This window comes from Acinonyx jubatus, chromosome D2, assembly GCF_027475565.1.
Source record: "Acinonyx jubatus isolate Ajub_Pintada_27869175 chromosome D2, VMU_Ajub_asm_v1.0, whole genome shotgun sequence".
Lineage (NCBI taxonomy): Eukaryota > Metazoa > Chordata > Mammalia > Carnivora > Felidae > Acinonyx > Acinonyx jubatus.
In genome coordinates, this window is record NC_069393.1 from 72059332 (window position 1) to 72082087 (window position 22756).

The window sequence follows — 22756 nt, forward strand, 5'->3', positions numbered from 1 at the left end:
TTCTTTTGTTTTCATAAAAATGTCTTTTATTAATTATCTGGCTGCTTGTACAACACCGGCCTACCTTTGAGAGCCCACTAGTAGGGTCATCTTCTGAAATGAGACAACTGTTTAACTGAACTGACCTATTTTTCTTTTAATGTTTATTTATTTATTTTGACAGAGAGAGACAGAGAGACAGAGTGAGAAAGAGGGAAAGAGAGAGTCACCATAAGAGGGGGGAAGGGCAGAGAGAGTGAAGGAGAGAGAGAATCCCAAGCAGGCTCCATGTTCTCAGTGAAGAGCCCAACACAGGGCTCGATCCCACAACTTCAAGATCATGACCTGAGCTGAAACCAACAGTTGGATGCTTAACCGACTGAGCCACCCAAGCGCCCCTGAACTGACCTGTCCTTAAGACTAAGACTGGTTCATGAGATATAGAGTAGGATTTTTACCTAAGATCTAGAACAGAACAGTTAAACTCCAGCCGGGAGGAAACAATTGTTAATATAGGATATAGGATGTTTTCCTAAGAAAAATAAATCATGTCAAAAGGGTGGAATGTTAATTCCTGACCACACCACAAGGACTTTTGATAAAAATTTATTTCAGATATGGGACAGATTCTTATACAGGCCTCCCACTTATGGTAAATTAAGTCAGGAGGCTCCATTATGCGAAAAACAAGCCAATCGTAGTAAATACTGAACACTTTTTCTGGATTCCCTGATGGACTACTGTTATAGAGACTACTAAGATCTGGGCTTATGTGATAATTAAATGTGGTTTCTGAATATTTTGGTCACGCAAAATGTACACCTTAAGCCAAGTATCAGAGAATATTTTTAACAAGATGCAAAGTTGATTTGTTTCTCAAACCCAACCTTTGCCCCTTTTCAGCAAGAAGTAGCTGAGAACAGTCACCACCCTATTCCCCATGATTGAAGAATTAAAAACCGGAGTGGAGACCAGAACCGGGTATGTGCTTCTTTATTCATTTTAACCTTTGCGAGGCAGGATTTTTCTCCATGATATAAGCACATTCCTCCACAGCCTTGCAAGAATGATTAAACTTGTAGATTGTTTCCCCCCCCCACCCAGTACTAGCCACAGGAACCCAAAAGGGAGGACATTTGATAATGTCTTCTTATGCAGAGACAAGGTCAACATGTGACATATCAGGACCCCTCGATGGATCCTGGATGTCCAAAACAGTACAAAATCTCAAAACTTTCCAGCTTCCCCTTGAAAGGTTTCAAGACCCAACCAGTTTCTGCCCTAACCCCCACATACCTCACTAGCCCCATATAAACTGTCCCTAGGTCCAACCAATCATTAATCAGATAGGGCTGTTTTTTTAAATGTTTATTTTATTTTTTGAGAGAAAGACAGGGCACGAGTTGGGGAGGAGTAGAGAGAGAGGGAGACACCGAATCTGAAGCAGGCTCCAGGCTCTGAGCTGTCAGCACAGAGCCCGATGCGGGGCTCGAACTCACAAGCTGTGAGATCATGACCTGAGCCGAAGTCAGATGCTGAACTGACTGAACCATCCAGGCGCCCCTCAGATATATCTTTTGAAGAGATTTTCTCTTACTTTGTAACTTGTCTTCTCATTCTCTTGACATCTAGTAAATTTTAAATTTCATCTACTTTAGTCATAAATCTAGAATATCCTTTTGTCTTTTATAACATATAGATACTATTAAAAATTTTCCTTCATCCATTTTTCAACCTTTTCCTCTACTTTCTTTAACGTATTATATCTATGTTAAACTGTTTGTCCTCTAACTCCCTCATCTGGACCATCTATGGGTCTACTTTTTGTTTCTTTCCCCATTTGATGATGGTCACATTTTCCCCTCAGTGTGTCTGTTGGTTTTTTATTGCATGCTGAACCTGTGGGAAGGGAAGTGTGGGCACCTTCAGACCCCAATGTTTTAGAGTAAGAAAAATAACCAGCACCACCAAAACATGAACAGCATCGCTGAGTTTGGACCATACTTTGGAGTTTTCCAAGCACTTTCTCATGTATGCGTCTTTTGGCTTTCCTCAATCTACCTGCCACCAACCAGGAGAACTAACTGCAGGCTATAAGAAGTCCTCTCTGAAGGGTGATTTTATGAAGGGCCTGGACAAAAACTCAGAGACGTGAGTCTCCATCCAACGTCTGCAAGGATGGTGTCTCCTGCTGTGGTCTTGGTGGGGTTGTGGTCAGTTATATCCTCCTAATCAATTCCCCTCTTCTTCCCAGGCAATGGTCACCTGCTAGAGGTTACATTTTCTAGCTGACCTTATGGCTGAGTATGGCTGTGACCAAGTTCTTATCAAGTGAATATGAGTACACGTGACGTGTGCAAATTCCACCTTACAGGCTCCAAAGAAATTGATTGCCCTGACTTCCTCTTTCCCTTCCTTTGGCTAGAACAGAGGTGAGCTGAAGAGGCCAGTTTTAAGTGTGTAGGTGACGAACGTGTCCTAGGGTAGTACCAGGGTAGTGCTTCTCAAACTTCAGTATACTTTAGAATCACCCGGGGGCCTTGGTCAGACTGCTGGGTTCCACCCCCAGAATTCCGAATCCTATAGATCTGGGGTGGGTCCCAAGAATTTCCATGTCTAAGAAGTTTCCATATAGTGGTCATGCTGACGGTCTAGGGACCACCCTCTTAAAACTGCTGCCCTAGGATAGGGTGGAACGACAAGATGGAAAGACCCCAGGCCTGAGTACTTAGTGCCTGGATGGAGCAGGGCTGCCCCAACAACATGCAACTCTTGCTTTTGGAGTGCTATGTAAGAGATCAATAAACCTCCATCTTTTTAAAATAATTTTTAAAAAATGTTTTAAATGTTTGTTTATTTTTGAGGGGGGGGGGGCAAGGGCAGAGAGAGTTGGAGGCACAGAATCCGAAGCAGGCTTCAGGCTCTGAGCTGTCAGCACAGAGCCCAACTCGGGGCTGAAACTCACAAACTCACAAACTCATGACCTGAGCCAAGGTCGGGTGCTTAACCTACTGAGCTACCCCGGCGCCCCAAACCTCCATCTTTTTTGAAACACTGTGTATATTTGTGGGTTCTCTTGTTAAAGCAACTTTGCCTTCACCCCAAGCAGGACACACGTGATTGCCAAATTAGTCAGGGTTTTGGTCAGTGACAGCCCTAACGTTCAATCTTCCTCTTTGGTCTGCATGTTTACCTCTCTTTGAAGGAGTCATCCCTTCCCTGTAGGCCTTACTGTGTGGCTGGCAGGCCACATGGCCCTAAGCCTGGGGCAAAGCCACCTGGACCACAGGTGGAGACCTAACCTGAGATGTGCCCACCCAGCATGCAGACGTGGGCTGGATGAAGCAAACAATCTTTGAAGGCCTGGTTTGCACACCCCACCCCCACCTCCCTGCCTCCTCTCTGCCAACCTTTTTGTATTAAGACTTTCTTTCTTCAGTTCCCACACTCTCCCCTAAGTGGTCAAGTCTGTAGGTCGTCAACACAAAGTGGGCTGTACGACTTGATTGTAACACAGCAATTTGATTCTAGGAACCAATGCCATGTTTAATGTAGGAGTGTAATTGGCTCCCCATTCTTTTTAAAAGAACTGGTGGGTTCTTTGTGACTGAGAAGCCCCCACCCTGCCCTGTATGCTTGTCCTCTCTCAAGAGAGAGAGATAGAAACACACACACACACGCACACACGCACACACACACACACACACACATTCATGGGGAGAGAGCATGGCAGCCATATCTTCCTCCAGGGAAGCCTGTGCCAGAATTCACATGGGCCGGTGCACCTGAGGAGGCCAGCCCTGGTGACACTCTTCCTCCTCTGCCTGGGTTAGAAGGACTCCTTCTTGGCTGCTGGAATAAACCATCCCCCTCTTCCACTATTTGCATACACTGTACCTGCCTGAGGTGAGGTACCCTACTAGGTCTTAGGAGACCAAGAGGCGGCTTCTAAAGTTTGATTTTGCTTTACCTGCATCTTGTGTTCCTGTGTTGTCTGCAAAAACATCACTCATTTAGAGAAACAAAAACCCTTGCTGCTATTTCCACCCACCGCCACCTCCAGAACTAGAAGATTTTGCCTCAGTCAAACCTATTACCATTGATCTGCTCTCAGCTGGCCATTATTCTGCTTCTCCTTGGACAACTTTTGAACTCTTCTCTTCCATGAGGCTGGCCTAGGCTGCTTGGACTCACAGCATTTCTTTCTTCTGACTCCATAAGCCACAGAGTGTTTGCCTGTCACTTCCTAATTCATGCCTTATATTTAAGTATATGAATCCATGGATCTCTATTCTCTTTTTCCATGGATGGTGGGGGCCTTTATTGCCCTCAAATCATCCAGCCTCTCTTGGGCCCTCGGGAAGGGCTTTTTGGGCTAGTTGACTGATATCCATCTGATACCTCATTAGAAGAAAGAATTAGACTTCAGGAAGAAGTCTCTTGATAACCTGTCTCCCTTCTTCCCTAGGAAAAGGGGCTGGATAATGTATAGGAAGTAGGAAAATTCCTGTCTCCTAAAACCTAAAGAAACTCAGTCACCTCAGAGGTGAGGAGAAGTACCCGGATCTCAGAACGCTGACTTTCTCCATAAGAGTCCCTTCTCTTGTGGGTTCTCACCTATTCCTGCCCCCACCATCCCACTGGCCCAAATGTGGGCAAATGACCCTTGCACACTGATTAAAAACTATATAACATTGAGTCACATACAACTGGATAATGTGGCTAACGGGCTCGAGCTCACCTGTCCTCAGTTTGTGTTTTATCACAAGGTCTTTCTCTACCCAGCTCCCTGTCTCCCTCCAGATGGTTCATGGCATCAAGGGTAATGGGTACAAAGGCATTTATTATGTTATTTTCTACAGTATTCTAGATGCTTGAAACATGCCTTCCAAAAGAAGACTTAAAAAGATGATTGAAATACACTTTCTGACCTCCACCATGTAATGCTTTCATTTCTTAACACTGCCCCAAGCACAGTAAATAGCACTTAACAAATGACTTATGCATTCTTTTTTTTTTTATTTTTTTTTAACTTTTTTAATTTTTGAGACACAGAGAGACAGAGCATGAACGGGGGAGGGGCAGAGAGAGGGAGACACAGAATTGGAAGCAGGCTCCAGGCTCTGAGCCATCAGCCCAGAGCCCGATGTGGGGCTCGAACTCACGGACCGCGAGATCGTGACCTGAGCTGAAGTCGGACGCTTAACCGACTGAGCCACCCAGGCACCCCTACATTCTTATCTTTAAATGTTGGTTCTTGGCTTGAATAAGGCATGATGGGAGCACATTAAAGTGTTGTTCCAAAGAAATGGCCAGGAGAAACATACCATGTTCATGGATTGGAAGGCTTAACACAGTAAAGATGTTAAATGTCCTCCCATTGGTCTATGGGTTTAATGCAGTTCCTATCAAAATCCCAGCTAGGTTTTATGTAGACGTAGATAAGATTATTTTAAAACTTCTATAGAAAAGACTTAAAATAGCTCACTCTTAAAAAAGAATAATAAGGTAGAAGGAATCACTATACCTCATATTAAGGCCTACTACACAGCTATAGTAGTTAGACAGTGTGGTATTAGTGGAAAGATAGACCACTATTTGATCAGTGGATCAGAATAGAAAGCCCAGAAAGAGATTTACACAAATTTACTGAACAGATTTTTCATAAAGATGAAAAAATCCAACGGAGTGAAGACAGACTTTTCAATAAGTGGCACTGAAACAATTGAATATCATTGGCCAAAAACAAAGATGAACCTTGGCTGAAATGTCACACTTCAGGCAAAAATCAACTCAAATGGATCACAGATCTAAATATAAGCTTAAAAAATATAAAACTTGTATAGGAAAACAGAATAAAATCTTGGGGATCTAGGGCTAGGTGAAGAGTTCTTAAACTTGACCTCATCTAGGAGGCTGGATACAGATGTCGGGGTGAGGGTAGGGATGCGGGGTAGTTGGCTTGTTCTAGGCTTGGGGATCATCTCTTTCTTCAGGGCAGCGAAGAAGCAGAATTGGATGCTTTCCATTTCAAACTGAGAATTGCATGAGCACATGCCTTTACTATCTTCCATCCCCCAACTCTGGGCTCTGTAGGGTTGGTTAGAGGCTCTTATCCCCAAAGGGGACATATTCACTAGGAAACCTAGTAAGGGGTCCATTAAACTACACTCTCTGGCTGCTGCCTGGGCCTTCTGGGATCTTCACATCCAGGAGCCAGAAAGCAAGGAAAGGGGTGATCATCTTGTCGAGGGCAACAGACCTGGTCAGAGGAAGGAAGTAGAGCTGTTTTCACACAATGCGCACTGGAAGGAATAGGAACGGAGCTTGGGTGACTCACTTGGGTACCTCTTGGTACTCCTTACCCAACTGTATTTGTGAATGGACAAACCCAAACCACTCTAAACTGAAGAGTATGTGGTTACCATGGACTCAGAAGCCCTAGAAATGAGGATTTGGGTCGTGCCATTGGGCAAGATATTGAGACAATAGAAGAGTTAGCAGAGGGTGAGGGGAATTTAGAATAGGTAGTGAAGGAAGGAGATGATGAACATTAGTTGCAGGCCTAAGGCCAATTGCAGCAGAGGCTGTGTGCTCTGTCCTACTAACCTCCCTCTTCTAAGTTTGCCTTCAGGGGACTAATTTGACTTCATGATAACCATTCAAACTTGTTGTCCTTGCATTTATCATTCCTCCAGTATGTTTTAAATGCCTGAATCGTTGCGCTAGTCAACACCTTCCACCTGCTCACCGTTCTACTTCACCACTGGCGGATGTTTAACAACTGGACGGCCACCTTGAGCCAAGCTGTCTCCACACCATTTCCTGACCAGCTGGGTATTGAGCGACCCAGTCCGAAACTTCCATCTTAGAGCCTGCTCTCTCGGAACACTTTGGCGCCAACTGCCACAGGTTGGATCTTCTGCTGGGATCTTTACTGGGATGCAGCATGGGACAGAGAAAGCCTTCAGATCATGACGCAGAGCTGACAACAATCTCTGGCAGACCAACAGGGAGTTCTGGAACAAAGCCTGAAGGTTGGAGGAGTCCCTCCGGGGGGTGGACAGACCTGGGTAAGCTCTTGTACCCCCATCTTGCTCAGTCATTGCTCAGGGCTTGCCAGAGGAGAGGCCTGGGAAGCTGAGGGACGCTCTGAAAGAATGAATAGCGGAGGCTGTCATGACCCAAGTCCTTTGAAGCCTCAAAGAACATCCTTTTATGAAGGCGGGCGGGGTGGGGGAGGGGGTTTCATGTGCACACGTCTCCATGTCTGTCACCGGGCATATTCTTCCCGTGGCAGAGACAGGGCCCAGGGGAGCAAGTTCCGCTTCACCAGCACATTTCCAAGCCCCTGCTTACTTCCGGTCTGTTACCACCCGATTGGTCGGAGCAAATCACATGGCCTACGTCAACACTAGGGGGCATGGAATTCTGCTCTGCCCTCGGAGAGGCCACCGCAAAGGTGGGTATGGTACAGAGGAGTGGAGAATTATGACCAACAGTTGGATCCACGCAGGATAAAGGCCCTTTGTAAACTTGTAGAGCTCCCTGGCCAGACTCATTGCCATTATTACTACCTGTCCAAGACAGGTAGCCCAACCTCCGGAAGGACGGTTGCTTGACTAAAAACCAAAAGTCAGACTTGGCACCTGGAAGTCAAAAGTCTCAGCTTCCAGATGGGAAGGGCCAAAGCACAGAGCAACCACCCCAGCGCCTGCCCAAAGCCGCCACAGGGCCTTTCCCAGGCTGGCGGATCAATAGCAATTTGGAGCGCTGGGGGCGGGGGGCGCCATCTAAGTAACTGAACGTGATGAGTACCGGCTGCTTCCCAGTCCTTGGGGGAAGCGCACGCACCATCCACTTAGCGCTGGAGCCTGGCCATTCTCTGGGCACTCCCGTTCCTCCCCCTCCTCCTCTCTGTCCTCCTCCTGCTGGGGCCTCGCTCCTGCCTCGTCCATCAGCAACTCCTGTTCTGGGCGGGCGCTCCTGGGAGGATGGAGGCTGCCGGGCCACCCCAGGCCGGGAGGTGCTTTCAGGAGGCCCTGGAGAAGCTGTTCCCTCGCCTCTGCTTCCTCTGCTCCCTGGTGACCTACGCGCTGCTGGGTGCTGCCCTCTTCTCGGCCATCGAGGGCGGCCAGGACCTGGGGCCAAATGACCCGGAGTTTGAGGAATTCCTGGGGGAGCTCTGTGGCATCTTGAAATGCAACCGAACAGGTAGGTGGCTCCCCCGGGGACAGGGCAGCCTTTTCCGGGTGGGTGGGGGCAGCCCCAGGGAGCAGAGGGTGGGGTGGGGCAGGGGCGCCCCTACACTCTCTGCTCCTATTCTCCCCATTCCTGGGCGGGACCTTAGGCAAATGACTTCTCTCGGAGCCTCAGTTTTCTCCTCTGTAAAATAGGGAGAGTAATGGCCTGTCAGGGTTGGTTGCTGTGCAGAATGTAGGGAAAGCCCTGAGGACCCACTAGGTGCTCTGGAAAGTCCAGCCCCCTTCCCTTTGCCTCTGCGCCCAGCCCCACCCAGACCAGCAGGTTCTGAGGAGGGTGGATTGCTAGAGATTTGGTGAGGTTGTATGGGCGGCATGGGTGACCGGATTTGGGGCTGGGGGTTCCTAGGCAGGTCCTCCGAGCTCTGCCTGCTTGGCCCCGTGACTCAGTTTACAAAGATTAGAATTCAAGAGCAATCCAACTGGATTTGGACCCCCAGGAGGAGCAGCCTGTCCCCTTTCTCTCTCATTTCCTGTTTCCAATGGCTTTTCTATTGTTGGGCTCAGGGAGGGGAATTGGTTGTGGGAAGAACCTGGGGTCCCGGTTGCTGTGTGATCTGCGGGAGAGCCCTTGCCCTCTCTAGGTCTCAGTGTGCTGGACAGAGGCGGCCCACAATCTCAGGCCTGCCAATCACAGAGACCCTGTGGGAAGCAGATGACATAAAGGACAGGAAGCCTCTTGAAGGCACTTTATGGCCTTACTGCATTTCATTTGTATTTAGTCACTTATTTCTACACTGCCCTGTTCCCCAAAGCTTGCAAATATGTATTTAGCAGAGCAAAATAAAATATAGAGAGTAAATAACTAAAGACAAAGGAAAAACGGAGCCTACAGGTGAGGGGAAGAACAGGATGTTCCCCAGTGTGACATGTCCTCACGTGTCCCTCTGCTCAGGCTGCTCACAGCCCCTCCCACCGCCCAGCCCTGCTTTAGGGGCAGGTTCTTCTGGCTGAGGCCGCCTGACTGGAGGCTGGTCACAGTGTCTCTCCTCCTCCGAGGGTCCCACCCCTTCTGTCTACATCTACCAGACAGATACACGCCAACTCAGATGACCCAGGAGATGTCCTCTGCCATTGCTACTGGGACTCTGAGCCATCCCATCTAGTCTCTCGCGTGTCAACAAGTTCAGAGCTTCCCAAACCTGACAGGTCACAGTCATCCAGGGAGCTTGCCTGAAATATACATTCCCAAGCTCTTCTCCAAACCCACTTCATCAGGATTTCTGGGGCTGGGTAGGGAATCTTATTTTTAAAGTCTCCTGGATGATCCTGATGCACAGAACACGACGGGAATACAGAGCTGGCCCAACGCCATTTTGATTTTGTTACTGTTGTTTACGTAATCCCTCTGCCCAAAGTGGGGCTCGAACTCACGAGCCTGAGATCAAGAGTCACACGCTCTATGGACTGAGCCAGCCAGGCGCCCCTCCAACCTCGTTTTTTACTGGTTTTTGTTGGAGATTAAAACGCTGAAGAGGTCTAGCTAAGTGCAGGACCCTTTGCCGAGCACGTTTCGGTGCATCACCTCACGTAATCCTCACGCCAGCCCAAGAGGGTTGTATGAGTTGTCCCCTTTCACGGATTAGAAAACGGAGGCTCTGGGAGTTGAGCAGCTTGCCAAGGTCACAAGCTAGAAAGTGGAGCCAAGGATTCTACCCTAGGCATTGGGACTCCGGAGCCCAAGTTTTCACTGCCACGCCATGCCGCCTCCCTGATGGGGAAACTGAGCCTCAGAAGGAAGCGTCTTGTCCACAGCTTCAGGAGCCACTCAGGCTCCTTTTAAATTTTTTAAAAATGTTTTTTATTTATTTTTGAGACAGAGAGAGACAGAGCATGAGCAGGGGAGGGGCAGAGAGAGAGGGAGACACAGGTGGAGACTCAGACCTGGGTCTAGAGTGCTCGTGTCTGGACTCCCAGGTCAGTGCCCATTCAGAGTAGTGACTTCCTGCCATGTGCCAGAGTCTCAAGGTGGCTTCTGGGGTCTCAAAAGCCACTGGCCACCAAGGCCAACGGAACTATTTGGGAACCTCCCTGAGGAACCAGGACCCCAATCCGGCTCCGTTGACCCTGGGGCAGATGTTTGGAAAGCCAAGGCTTCCCAGAAATCTTCAGGCAACTGGTGTGCACAGATCCCAGTATGAGCACCAAATTCCATCAGGCTTAATAACCTCCGGGAGTGGTTATGGTTTGCATCCATATAACAGCTTACAGCTCATAAAACCCATTTTGCTTTCAATGCTCAAGAGCCCCATGGGAGAGACTGAGCAGAAGTTAGTATGTTTCTTTGCAAGTGAAAAATGTAGAGGCTCAGAAAGTTCAGAAAGCCTCCTAAGGCCACGCAGCAATGCTATGGCTGAGCTCGGGCCGGACCCCTGAGGGCCTCTCCCTTGGGTGCTCATCTCATGGGGTATGTGGCCTCTTAATCTCCGCAGGCACTAAAAGCAGAGATGTGCAAAAGCAGAGCCAAGTTCTGGTGTTGATGACGCCACAGGGCAGGGGCCATCCTGGTCCCTGGGGAAGACCCTTTTGCCTGGATGGGACCTGTCTTGAGCAAAACCCTCTCCTTCACTCTTTCCCAGTTGAGGAAGGCAGGAAACAGGATCTCAGGGTGCTGCTGCAGAAGGTGAAACCCCACTGGTTCAACACGTTTGCAGACTGGTCCTTCCTGAGCTCACTCTTTTTCTGCTGCACAGTCATCAGCACTGTGGGTAAGTCCAAAGGCAAGGGCAGGCCTGGGAGAGAGACCTGGGGGAGGAGGGGGGAGAAGAGTGAGGCTGAGGACCCTTGGTGGGGAGGCTGGAACGTTCAATTCATTTGGTCAAGAAACAGATGTGAAATGCCTACCTCGTGCTGGGTCTTCTTTGCTGAGTGGCCGCTGCTCCTTGCTGGGGGTGGTGGATAGTGGGGGAGGGGGGATACAGCAGTGAGCAGGACTGATGTTGGGTCCTTGGTGGGGATTAGGAAAGAGGGCCCTTGCTTCAGGTGGGTGCAGCCCCGTGCCCGGGTGTGGACCCCAATGAGCAAGGCAGGGGCTGCATTTCAGCCGCCTCCCGCTCCTTGGCTGAATGCTTTTGTACAGAACACCTCTTGCCAATGGTACCTGCCAGAGCCCAGACTTCGGGGCAAGACAGAAGAACTCAGGCAACCAAACGTGGTCAGCCTATGAGGCCTTCAGGGTACTCTGGGAGCACAGAGAAGGGGCACCTGCCACAGGCTTGGAGGTGGTCCAAGAGGCAATGCTTAAGTGGTAGGAACATTTTAAAGGCTCCCTGGTGGGATTGGTGGCCTGCTGAGTCCGACAGGGAGCAGCGTGGGAGAAGGTGGTCATGAAGAGGGACTCCAGGCCAAAGGAATGGCAGGCATTGTCAGGAGGTTAATCCGGGGGAAGAGACGTGGGAGGGAAAGGAAGCACCAGTCCCCAGGAAGGCCAGTGAGCCAGGCCGAGGAGGCTGGATTCATCCCGAGGGCAGTGGGGAGAGTCCAGTGGGTTTTAAGCAAGGGAAGAGAATGGTAGCTCAGCATTCCAGAAAGATCACCCCAGCTGCAGCATGAAGGTGGACCAGAGAGAGTAAGGCTGGCAGCATGGAGAGCCCTAGGGGGCTTTCTGCAGCAGCCTGGGTGGGAGATGATGGCAATGGCCTCATCCAGGATAATGGTCATGAGAACGAGAAGAGGGGTGGATTGAACGAGGACTTTGCAGGAAAAGTCTGCGGGGGGATGGGGAAGACACCACTGTCTCTAGCTCTGGTGGGCTCGGCAGGCTGGGGGGAGGTGAGGACGCTGGGCCTGGGGATGGAGGTGATGATTCGGGGCCAGTCAAGGCCAAGGCTCCAGTGGAGATTCTAGGTGGAGACACCCATCACTGCCGGAAATGTGGTTCTGGGGCTCCAAGCTCTGGGTGGAGTTAGGGAGGTGGGTTTCAGAGTCACCAGCATGTAGATGACAACTGTACTCCCAGGGAATGGCGGGGAGCACTGGGGAGGGGTGGGGTATGGTGTGGAGAGGGAGGACGGTGTGCCAGAGCAGGACTGGGAGCACCAATGGTGAGGTGAGGGAGGAACTAATGGGCAGTGACAGGAACTAACAGTTACCCTTGGGGACTTTAAAATTTTTTTTTAATGTTTTTATTTATTTTTGAGACAGAGACAGAGCATGAGCAGGGGAGGGGCAGAGAGAGAGGGAGACACAGAATCTGAAGCAGGCGCCAGGCTCCGAGCTGTTAGCACAGAGCCCATTGTGGGGCTCGAACTCACCAACCGTGAGATCGTGACCTGAGCTGAAGTCAGACGCTTAACCGACTGAGCCACCCAGGCGCCCCAACCCTTGGGGACTTTTAAAGCTCACAGTGGTCTTATGAATCAGGTGGGGGAGCCTGAGCCCAGAGGGGTGCTGTCAGGGGCCAAGGGCATGCCATGAGTAGGGCTGGTACCCACAAATAGGCCGTGAGACTCCACGTCCAGTGCTCTTTTCCCGAAATAGTCTGCCAGCCTTGCAGGTCTGTGGGGTGCTGCCGGGGCCCTGCCCACCCCTGCCCACCCCTGCCTGGGCAGCCCCAGGGAGAGTCTGGCTGTGCCTGGGCGGCAGGGACAGCTCAGATTCCCAGAGACCCCTTGTGTGGCTGGGTCGATATCAGTGGCTGGGAGGGAAGGTCCTTGCAGGGAAGGAGCCGGCTTCTCCCCATTTCCCCGCGTTCCCTTTATGCGTGTCTTCAGCCCCCAAACAAAGGTAAGATTCCTACGTGAACGTCACTGACCCAGACCAGTCCCTTCCAGAGTCCAGGGTAGAGGGGAGGCTGCAGGGGCAGCGCTGCCCTCTACAGTGACCATTTGCTCATTTGAAAAGGGGCTCTGTGGACCCCCCAAGCCACACACACCCTCTTCTTGGCCGCCACACAAAGTGTGGGCTCCTGAGTGACAGAGCTGAAGGATCTGGAGAGGTGAGCCAGGCAAAGAAGGGCGAGAGCCTTCCGGGCAGAGGAAACAGTCGGACCACACTCCAAAGCTTTGAGGTGCTTGGAGGAACAGACCTCTGTGGCCTGAGAGCAGGGATCAGACAGGAGAGAGGGGGACATGGCACGAGCAGTTGCCTCTTGAGCTACGGGGACAAGGCTGCTCTTCCATTTGGGCACCGTGTCCCTGGGCCCTGTCTGAGGACGCTCGCCCAACTAAGGGCCCCTGGCTTCCCTCCGTGGTGGTGCAGCAGGACGGGCGGGTAGAAGGGGCCTCCCCGGGGCGGGCAGGAGTCTCCCCTGCTGGGAATAGGGTCACAGGAGCAGAGATGGTGGGGCTGACCTCAGCCACAGCTCAGAAGCTTCTGGGTCAGCATCTCCACCAGGAATGGAACCCATTGCTCAGCCCCTACCCCTCTCGGCCAGTGAAAAGGACTGAGGCCCCATCTTCATTCAAGAGAGTACCGGTCCCTGCGAGGGATGGGCCCACAAGGGTCACAGGGCCCCAGCCGTGGGTGGGTGCTCGTGCTGAGGTTCCCTCACACTTGGGGGTGGGGTTGGGGAGCACGCTGGCCAGCTGTGGACTCTGGAGGCTGGCTGCCTGGGGTCAGCCGTGTGTGACCTCCAGGGAGCAATGTGGCCCTTCTGAGCCTCGTCCCCTCATCTGTAGCTCCTCCCAGTCCTGCCTTTCAGATCAGCATGAGGATAAACCTGAGTGGCCGTCAGGATCCTTCCAGATGCCCCTACCACAAATTGCAACCCTACTGGCTGAAACAGCTGGGAAAATGTGTAAATGTGTTCCCTCTGGAGCGCAAGTCCAGTGGGGGACAGCTCTAGGGCTGGTTCATGTGCAGCTAAGCCATGACATTGAGCACCAGATACTCTCCCGTCCTGCTCAGCAGGTCACAAGACGGCCACCAATATCCACTCCCATTTGGGCATAGTTGCATCTCGTAGACAGGAAAAGGGCTGGCTGTCACCATCAGCAAAAAAACTCTAGAAACTTCCCACCCCGAGCCAGTCCTGGCAAGGGGGTTACGTTACCAGAATGATTTAGACCAATTGGATCTATCCCTAAATCAGGGGGTCGCGTGGGGCGGGTGGGGGGGGTAGTGGTATTCCAGGAAAGATGAAGGAATGTTGTGGGGGGAACAGCCAGTGTCTGCTTTATGAATGGGCACACGCGTGTGTCCAAGGGCGCCCCCATGTGGCTTCCTTCAGAACTGGTCCTTCACCTAAATTGCCTGTGCAGGCAGGGACTGGTCATGGGCAGAGAGAGTACCAACAGTAACCGCAGCACCGAGCATTTGCCAGCACTGGGCATGATGTTCACAGGCTTTATATGCATTATTTTATTTAATTTTCATGACGTGACAACCCCACGGGGTAGGTGCCGTGACATTTAGCCGTGAGCTAAGGTTCTGGAGAGGGAAGTCACTATTGGGAAAGCAGGGGTGGGGCACAGCTGGACTTTTTCAGGGAAACCCACGGCTCAATGGAACAACGGTTACAGGGATGCTGCAACTCCAAGGAAGATACTGGAGATGAGCAAAGGGGTTCAGTTTGTGTTCCTTTTCCTCAAGGACTTCGGGGAATTGGCCTAATGCAGCTTCTCAGCCTGGGCACTATGGGCATCTTGAACTCGATGGTTCTTTGTCGTGGGGGCTTGTCCAGCAGCGCCCCTGGCCTCTACCAACCAGAGGCATCCACCTCTTCCCCTGCGGTCTCCACCAGTCAACAGTGTCTCCATACATTGCCACGTGTCCCTCGGGGGAGGGGGGGCAAAATTGCCCCCCTTGAGAACTGATGTAATGCAGTGGTTATCAAGGTATGGCCCCTGGACCAGTGGCATGAGCATCACCTGAGAACTTGTTAGAAATGAGAATTAAGGGGCACCTGGGTGGCTCAGTAGGTTAAGCGTCCAACTCTTGATCTTGGCTCTGGTCATGAACTCACAGATCATGGGATCGAGCCCCACATCAGGCTCTGCACTGAATGGTAGAGCCTGCTTGGGATTCTCTCCCTCTCTGCCCCTCCCCCACTCATATTCTCTCTCTCTCTCTCTCTCTCTCTCTCTCTCTCAAAATAAATAAACTTAAAAAAAAAAAAACAGAAATGAGAGTTAATTCTCAGGCCGCATCCTAGCCCTACAGAGCCAAAAACTATGGATGTGGGGCCGAGCAGTCTGTATTTAACAAACTCTCTAGGTGATCCTGATGCATGCTGGCGTTTGCAACGCGCTGACCGGATGTGAAGATTCTCAGCCCTGACTGCACACTGCAATTATCTGGCTGTCTTTTATAAGCTCCCAAGCCCGGACTCCATGCCAATCAAGTCAGAGTCGCTAGGGACAGACCCAGGCATCAGTATTTTTCAGAGCCCTGCAGGTGGTTCTAACGGGAGTCCAGGCTGTGAACCACTGATCTAATGGAAATGCATTATCTTGGTTTAAATCCCAAGAAGGCGACGCTCCTATCAAATCAATTAGGACGTCACGCCGCCCAGTAATTACGAGCGGAAGAGGATGTTGGAGAGGCTCTCCACGGCCTGTAACCAATACTGTGTTTCAAGTGCTTCCTGCCCTACATCTCTGGGCCATTCTTAATGCACCTGGCCTTAATGTTGAAAAGGGGACACCTGGCAGGCGTGAGGTCGGCCAATCCCCAGTCATTTCCAATTGGGTCAGTCCCCTTGGATTAGAAAGTAAAGTGCACGGGCTATTAAATACAGCCTAAGTGGAGTGGACTGACCGTACTGGAATATATGAATGCATTATAAGAAATGGTAGGATTTTCCGTTAGGCATTTCAGCATTTGGTAATTGGTACGGTTAATACATTTCCTTCACAGGGGCCATGCACTCTCTGATATTTGCTTTCTTTTTTTTTTTTTAAAGGTTTTTTTGTTACTGGGGAGCCTCTCCTGACTCTCCTGGGGGTGTACAAGAATTAGGGGGCTTATCCACCATCTAGAAAACAGGGTGGTCTCCGTCTCTGGGACTTTGTGGCTGCTGCTAACATCCGTAAGGACTGATGGCTCTGTGGGGCCCGTGACAAGCTTTGGCACAGGAACCTTTGCTGACACGCAGGGCCTGGGCTCCACCAGGACCCTGTGGCCAGGCCTCTCTGAGCTCCTGCCCCTGCAGGGGAGGCTCCGGGTGCCCTCCTCCCTCACCTTCCCCGCTGCAGAGAATCTTTCCACACCTTCCTTCATGGCTGGACCGACCAATCGCCCAGTTTGCCTGGGACTACCAGAGTTTTAGCATAGAAAGTCCGGTGTCTTGGGAAACCCCTCAGCCCCATGGCTCCCCTCTGTCTCTCCTCTCCCCCTTAGGTCCTCACCCCCACCTGCTTCTCCTTCGTGGTTCTGGGCTTTCACTGAAGCCCGGACAAGGAGCTGAGGCCACTTCTGCAACCTCTTTTCCTTGAGGGGAGAGCCGGAACTGCTCAAGACCCTGAGGGAACAGGGAAGGGAAACAGAGGCACTTGGAACCGTCAGCGCTCTCTCGGCGAGTCCTGCCCCTGGAACACACCTGGGTTTCTGAACGGGAGGTTTAGGCAATGCGGCCCCCATTCCTGCCCCCTCGTGCAGATACCTGTTGGGTCCTCGTCACAGGTGGAGGACTCCACTGGTGGAGAGCTGAGCTCAAGGCCAGGGGTCCTAGAGGGCAGGACTTCTGCCTGCTTCCCGTTGTGCCCCCAGCCCTGCCCACAAGTGCCTGGCATAAAGTAGGCGTTCAGTAAATGCGAATCCAGGATAGATGCCTTTGTTCTCAACGCTCATAGGACAGTCTGCTCTTACACATCCTGTTATCGGTCTCCAGCTGCTATGCATATATCACTAGTGTAGTGATTCGATTCATATCTGCCTCCTCTCCCACTAAACCAGAAGCTCAGCGAGGTTGGATACCATATCTACTTTGCTCAGCACTGTGTATGCAGTAAGCACTCAGTATGCGCACACATATGAACACACGTAGAATTAACTGTCCCTCCTACCAAAAGGTGCCTTGTGGAATCAACCCAGTGTGGCGTAGAGTGCCTGGGATGGGTGCCCATTGATGAGCCCCTCTGAGGTCCACAGCCTTCTCCCAGGACCCTCGTGAGGGTGGGCAACCTGAACGCCTCTGTGCTCCTGGAAGGCAGAGCCTGAGGCCGGAGTTCACCACAGGGGACTGTAGCCCCGGAGGAGGCTGGGGCATAGCCAGCCTGGGAAGTGCCTTCAAATCAATTTACATAATTGGCCTAGGTTTTTCTGTATTAATCCTCCTTTATGACATCAAAAATTAAACACAGGCATTAAATACAAAAGCTTTTCCCTCGTTTTGTTGAAGTCACTGAGCTTGCTCACTCCAGAAGATCCAACTCTCTGTGCTGTGGGGGTTTGATAGCTCTCTGCTCCTGCCCTGCTGTAGACGTGAGGGTGGGGGGGGGGGAGATTGGGCGATGGACGGAGAAGACTCTTGAAGAGGACAGAAACCTCAGCCCGCCCACCCCCTTTGCTTGGCTGACTGGTTCTTAATGATTGGAAGGTTCTGCCCCCTTGGGTGCTCCAGACCCCGTGGGAATGAATGCTGGCATGGGAGCCAGATGGTTCTGGGGATTTGACTGCCAAGCCTATCACTGAGCGCTCTTGGCCAAGTTACTTCATTCCTCCAAGCTTCAGTTTCCCCGCCTGTGAATGGTGACAACCACGCCTACCTAGGCAGGTGGGCTGACACCAGCCCACAGTAAATGCTGCTGGCTGCTCTTATGGGCTCCTGAGGGCAGGGACGCTGACGATTCTCGGCTGCCCACTATGGGTCAGGCACTGGTCTCGTGTCATCTTCCCAGCGAGTCAGGACACAAAGCGGAGACTGCCGTTCCTGTTTTGCAGCTAAGAAACTTGAAAATGTGAGCCGTCAAGTAACTTTCTAGAAATGCCAGAGCTGAGGTTCGCACTCAGGTTGGAAGATTCTAGATGCTGGGAACCTAACCCCTTCACTAGCACTTGTGACCGCGTCTGTCCAATCTACTAAACCACAATGGCCCTGAGGGCAGCAGCTGTATTTTAGTCCTTCTGTCCCCTCTCCCTCCTTCCATGCACACTGCTGTGCTCTGATGGCACATAGTAATAGCCTGTTGTATAGAAACAAACGAACCAAGAGGCCCAGACATCCCAGGGAGGACAAGCGTGGCTTCTTAAAAACAGATGCCTTCGTGGAGGATGAAGGAGGCGGTGGGTATGATGGCAAAGCCATCCATGGCCTCTCCCCTGCATTCATCCGGTCACACGGATGCTTAGAAGTGGCCGCAGCAAAATGAAAAGCAATCAGCCCACTCCCAGACATGTTTGTCCCCTGCCGAGGACATCTTGGGTCACATATCTAGACATGAGTTGCTCCTTATCCTGAAGAGTAGCTGAGTTTCACCTCCTGCTTCCCCCACCAAAACGGGCCCAATGCCAGATGGTGGATGGGGTTTTTTTTTTTTAATTTTTTTAATGTTTATTTTTGAGAGAGAGAGAGCGAGAGAGCGCGTGCATGAGCAGGGGAGGGGCAGAGAGAGAGAGGGAGACACAGAATCCAAAGCAGGTTCCAGGCTCTGAGCTGTCAGCACAGAGCCCGACGTGGGGCTCGAACTCACAGACCATGTGATCATGACCTGAGCCGAAGTCGGATGCTTAACCGACTGAGCCACCCAGGTGCCCTGGATGAATGGTTTAAGATGAATATTTTCAAACACGTTGTGTAAACCATCACACCAAGGAGGAGAAATGGCAGAAGGTCTCTTTAAAACTTTCTTCGGGGGGCGCCTGGGTGGCGCAGTCGGTTGGGCGTCCGACTTCAGCCAGGTCACGATCTCGCGGTCCGTGAGTTCGAGCCCCGCGTCGGGCTCTGGGCTGATGGCTCGGAGCCTGGAGCCTGTTTCTGATTCTGTGTCTCCCTCTCTCTCTGCCCCTCCCCCGTTCATGCTCTGTCTCTCTCTGTCTCAAAAATAAAAACGTTAAAAAAAAAAAATTAAAAAAAAAAAAAAAACTTTCTTCGGGAAGGGGAAGAGCAGACCAGCATCCCAGGGTCTGTCCTCTTTTTTCAGGTTACGGCCACATCTACCCTGTCACCAGGCTCGGCAAATACTTGTGCATGCTCTACGCCCTCTTTGGCATCCCCCTGATGTTCCTCGTCCTCACGGACACGGGTGACATCCTGGCCACCCTCCTGTCCACGTCTTACAATCGGTTCCAAAAACTCCCATTCGTCCGGCCCCACCTTCCCGAGTGGTGCTCCCGCCTGCTCTGCGGAAGGCCTGCCACCAAGCCTGTTTCTGCCACCACGCCTGCGGCCGGAGCCGTCCCCAGGATCGTCATAGAAACCCAAGAGCTTCCGGACCCCAAACCCGGCACGGGTCCCTCAGCCCCAGGCAGCAACGTGGATCTGTTCGAGAGACTTCTTGCACGGGAGAAGCAGAACGCGCTGCAACCGCCCCCGCGGGCCGTCGAGAGGAGCAACTCGTGTCCAGAGCTGGCGTCAGGGAGGCTCTCCTACTCTGTCATCAGCAACCTGGACGAGGTGGGACGGCAGGTGGAAAAGCTGGACGTCCCCCTCCTGGTCATCGCCCTCCTCGTCTTCGCCTACATTTCCTGTGCAGCCGCCATCCTCCCCATCTGGGAGAAGAAACTGGACTTCGAGAACGCCTTCTATTTCTGCTTTGTCACGCTGACCACCATTGGGTTTGGGGACACCGTTTTGGAACACCCTCACTTCTTGTTCTTCTCCATTTATATCATCATCGGGATGGAGATCGTGTGCATTGCTTTTAAGTTGGTGCAAAACAGGCTGATTCACGTCTATAAAAATCTCATGCTGTTCTTGGCGAGAGGGGCGTTTTACCATCCTGTTAAAAAGTGAGATCTCCACCATCTCTTGTGGGACAGATGCCAGATGAGCTGCTTTCCTTGCCTCATCTCTTGAGGGCAGTGCAGTTGGAACGGGTGGCCCTGCCGCTTGTCACCTGAGACCGTGGGGCTTGGAGACAAATCCTGCACGAGAGCTGATTTTGGTCTCAAGGCCCTGCAGAAATGTGGCCAATGCCTTTCACATCAAGGCATTGGACAAAAACTCTCCCCATCCTCCGAAGCCCAGTTCATTGTCCTGTCTTCGTCTGTCAAAAGCCCCACCTTATGTAAATGAAACCACCTTATGGATGTCATAGCTTCTCTTGAGACACCAGAAAAAAAATGAACCTTTGTTTTTGCAGTCCGTACTTTCACCTAAATTAAAACGTACCCTCGGTGAAACAGAGCTAGTCTGAACGACCTCTCCTCTTGAATGACTTCATGCATGTGTGCGGGGTCAGCCCAATCTCAGCCCATGTAAGGTACACTGGTGCCACGAAATGTGACTGTCACCTGTGTTCACGGGGGCCTGGGATAGTTCAACTGCCAGATTCTGTGTAGACCCGTGTTCCCACCAGAGTGGCTCCTGAATGAGCGGGCATGTGAAAATGTTGACTTGGGTGATCGTTGGTGGAGGAAGGGGTCGGCACTCCCCAGTGGAATCGAGCCTCGGTTACTTATCAGCACCCCCTGCATTGGCCCTCCTTCTTCTCCGTGTCGTTTCTCCATTCCCCTTGAGATCACCCCCAAATAACCCACTTGCACACAAATCCTTGTCTTGGAGTGACCCCCCCCCCCCGGGGACCCCGGCCGGGGAGAGGATGTCACAAGTCAGTGTAGGAACTAGTTGGCACATGCATGGAGTACTGCAAGGGTCTTCCCATTTCCTTGGTTGGTCATGAGAAATGTCTGATTGCAGAGAAGCAAAGTTTCTTGACAGCTTCTTTGTGAGAATCTTGGGAATCCTGTGATTAACAAAATTCGTCAGACCCTGGGTAAGTGGTAGCACAAAAAACGCAAAACCCAATACAAAGTCCGGGAGGTTCCAATTAGAAAGGAAAGGAAACACCTATCTTTTGAAGCTTCTCTGGTCTGCTTTGGGTTCAGGCCAGTGCCAAGGGCCAGATCTCAGATGGGTCTTGGATCTTCCTTTCTGGATCTTTCCTCCTCTTCCCCCCAACTATTAGGTTTCTGCCCCTTCAACTCATTAAGACCCACCTCAGGAAATGGAATTTACAGGAAGTGAGCGACAACCCCTGAAAGACATAAATAGCCCCAAAAGTGGGATCTCAGGCAGCAGCTACCAGGACTAGCGTTTCCATGGAGTTTCTCAACATCCCTGAAATCACAGCCGCCCAGATGCAGCAGGGAGCCTTGAACTCAAAGGTAAATCCAGATTGGCCACTCAAATGAGATCAGCGATGGGACCGAAGGGCTGTTCAAGGTTCGTTCAGTTCTACAAACGTTCATTGAGTGATTGATTGCTGCTTTCCAGCCTCAAAGAGGATTCCAAACACGAATCAGGTATGTCCTCTGAAACACGGAGGTATTTACAGGCGGTGTCCAATCTCTCAGCCACGCCCTTCTTGAGGCTGTTCAAATGCAAATGTGCAGTTTTATGCAAATTCAACCTCATGATCATTGGCTTATTTCACTTGCTAGTGGGTATTCTTCCGCAGTTCTGGGAAATGGCCCAGCCTGCCTTCCTGCCTGTCATTTCTTGCCTGTGTGCGCCCCACATTCCAGCCGCCTTGGGCTATGTACCGTGCTTCCTGCCTGTGCAGGAATGTGAATTCATTCCTCCAAGGCTTTGCTTGGGGGTTCTCAACCTTGCCTATACTCTGAAACCCAAGGGGCTTCCAAGACTTCACATGTCTCCCTCCACTCTCCAAGAGATTCAGTCATTGATCTGGGGTGCCGGTGGGTTTGGGGTGACCCCAGTGTGTGGTCAGAGAATCACGGCACTAGCTGCGTTCTTGGCCTGCATGCCCTTCTCTCTTCCAGGATGGATGGAGGCTTACCTTCGAGGTGCAGCCCCCATGGCACCTCCTCCGGGTAGTGACACCTGACTCCTGGGAGTGGTCACCGTGGTCTCCCCCGGGCTCGCACTGCACCCACTGTGATCCCTTCCTCTGTTAGAGTACTGCAGCTGGACGCTCTCCAAACCCGGGTCTAAATGATCGTGCCCTGTCCATCATTATCGTTCTTACTCCCTGTAATCCCCCAGCCCCCCTCTGCAGTGCCGGCCCCATATCGGGGAACTGCGGGCAGGTCTTAGGTGCACACAAATGCCACGGAGGGCGGCCACCCCTTCCCGCACACCCACCACATCCGGGCCCCCGCGCTGAGTCCTCACGTGCGCCATCGTATCTGACGCTCCCCGCAGCGCTGAGAGAACGGTCCCCATGTTACAAGTGAGGAGGCTGAGGTCAAGGAATTAGCTCTGGGACCCCCCGCTAGTAAGTGGCCAAGCCAGGAATGACACCCAGGTCTAGTCCGACTCTCGGTTCTCAGTGGACCGCTTGCATCAGCATCCCCGGGGGGCTTGTCAGACATGCACGTTCTCCGACTCCATCCGAGACCTACTGGATCAAAAGCCTGGGCAGTGAGCTCAGCGGTGTTTTAACAAGGCCTCCAGATGCTTCTGATGTTTGACTCAGAGTGTTTGATTCTCAAGGTGGGAAACCACGCCTCTA

At 51.6% G+C, this 22756-nt stretch overlaps 1 protein-coding gene across 1 annotated transcript; it reads left to right on the forward strand.

Annotated features, from left to right (window-relative positions):
• Window positions 1–7291: 7291 nt before the first annotated feature.
• Window positions 7292–20479, forward strand: KCNK18 (potassium two pore domain channel subfamily K member 18). The gene is made up of 3 exons (XM_027062023.2): window positions 7292–8193; window positions 10820–10948; window positions 19262–20479. The coding sequence occupies exons 1-3, from the start codon at window positions 7974–7976 to the stop codon at window positions 20071–20073; spliced, it is 1161 nt and encodes a 386-aa protein (XP_026917824.1). The 5' UTR covers window positions 7292–7973; the 3' UTR covers window positions 20074–20479.
• The last annotated feature ends 2277 nt before the right edge of the window (window positions 20480–22756 follow it).

Coding starts and splice junctions, on each gene's coding strand:
- KCNK18 (XM_027062023.2), top strand. CDS start 7,974: ATGGAGGCTGCCGGGCCACCCCAGGCCGGGAGGTGCTTTCAGGAGGCC. Junction 8,194..10,819: donor CTTGAAATGCAACCGAACAG/GTAGGTGGCTCC, acceptor ACTCTTTCCCAG/TTGAGGAAGGCAGGAAACAG. Junction 10,949..19,261: donor CACAGTCATCAGCACTGTGG/GTAAGTCCAAAG, acceptor CTCTTTTTTCAG/GTTACGGCCACATCTACCCT.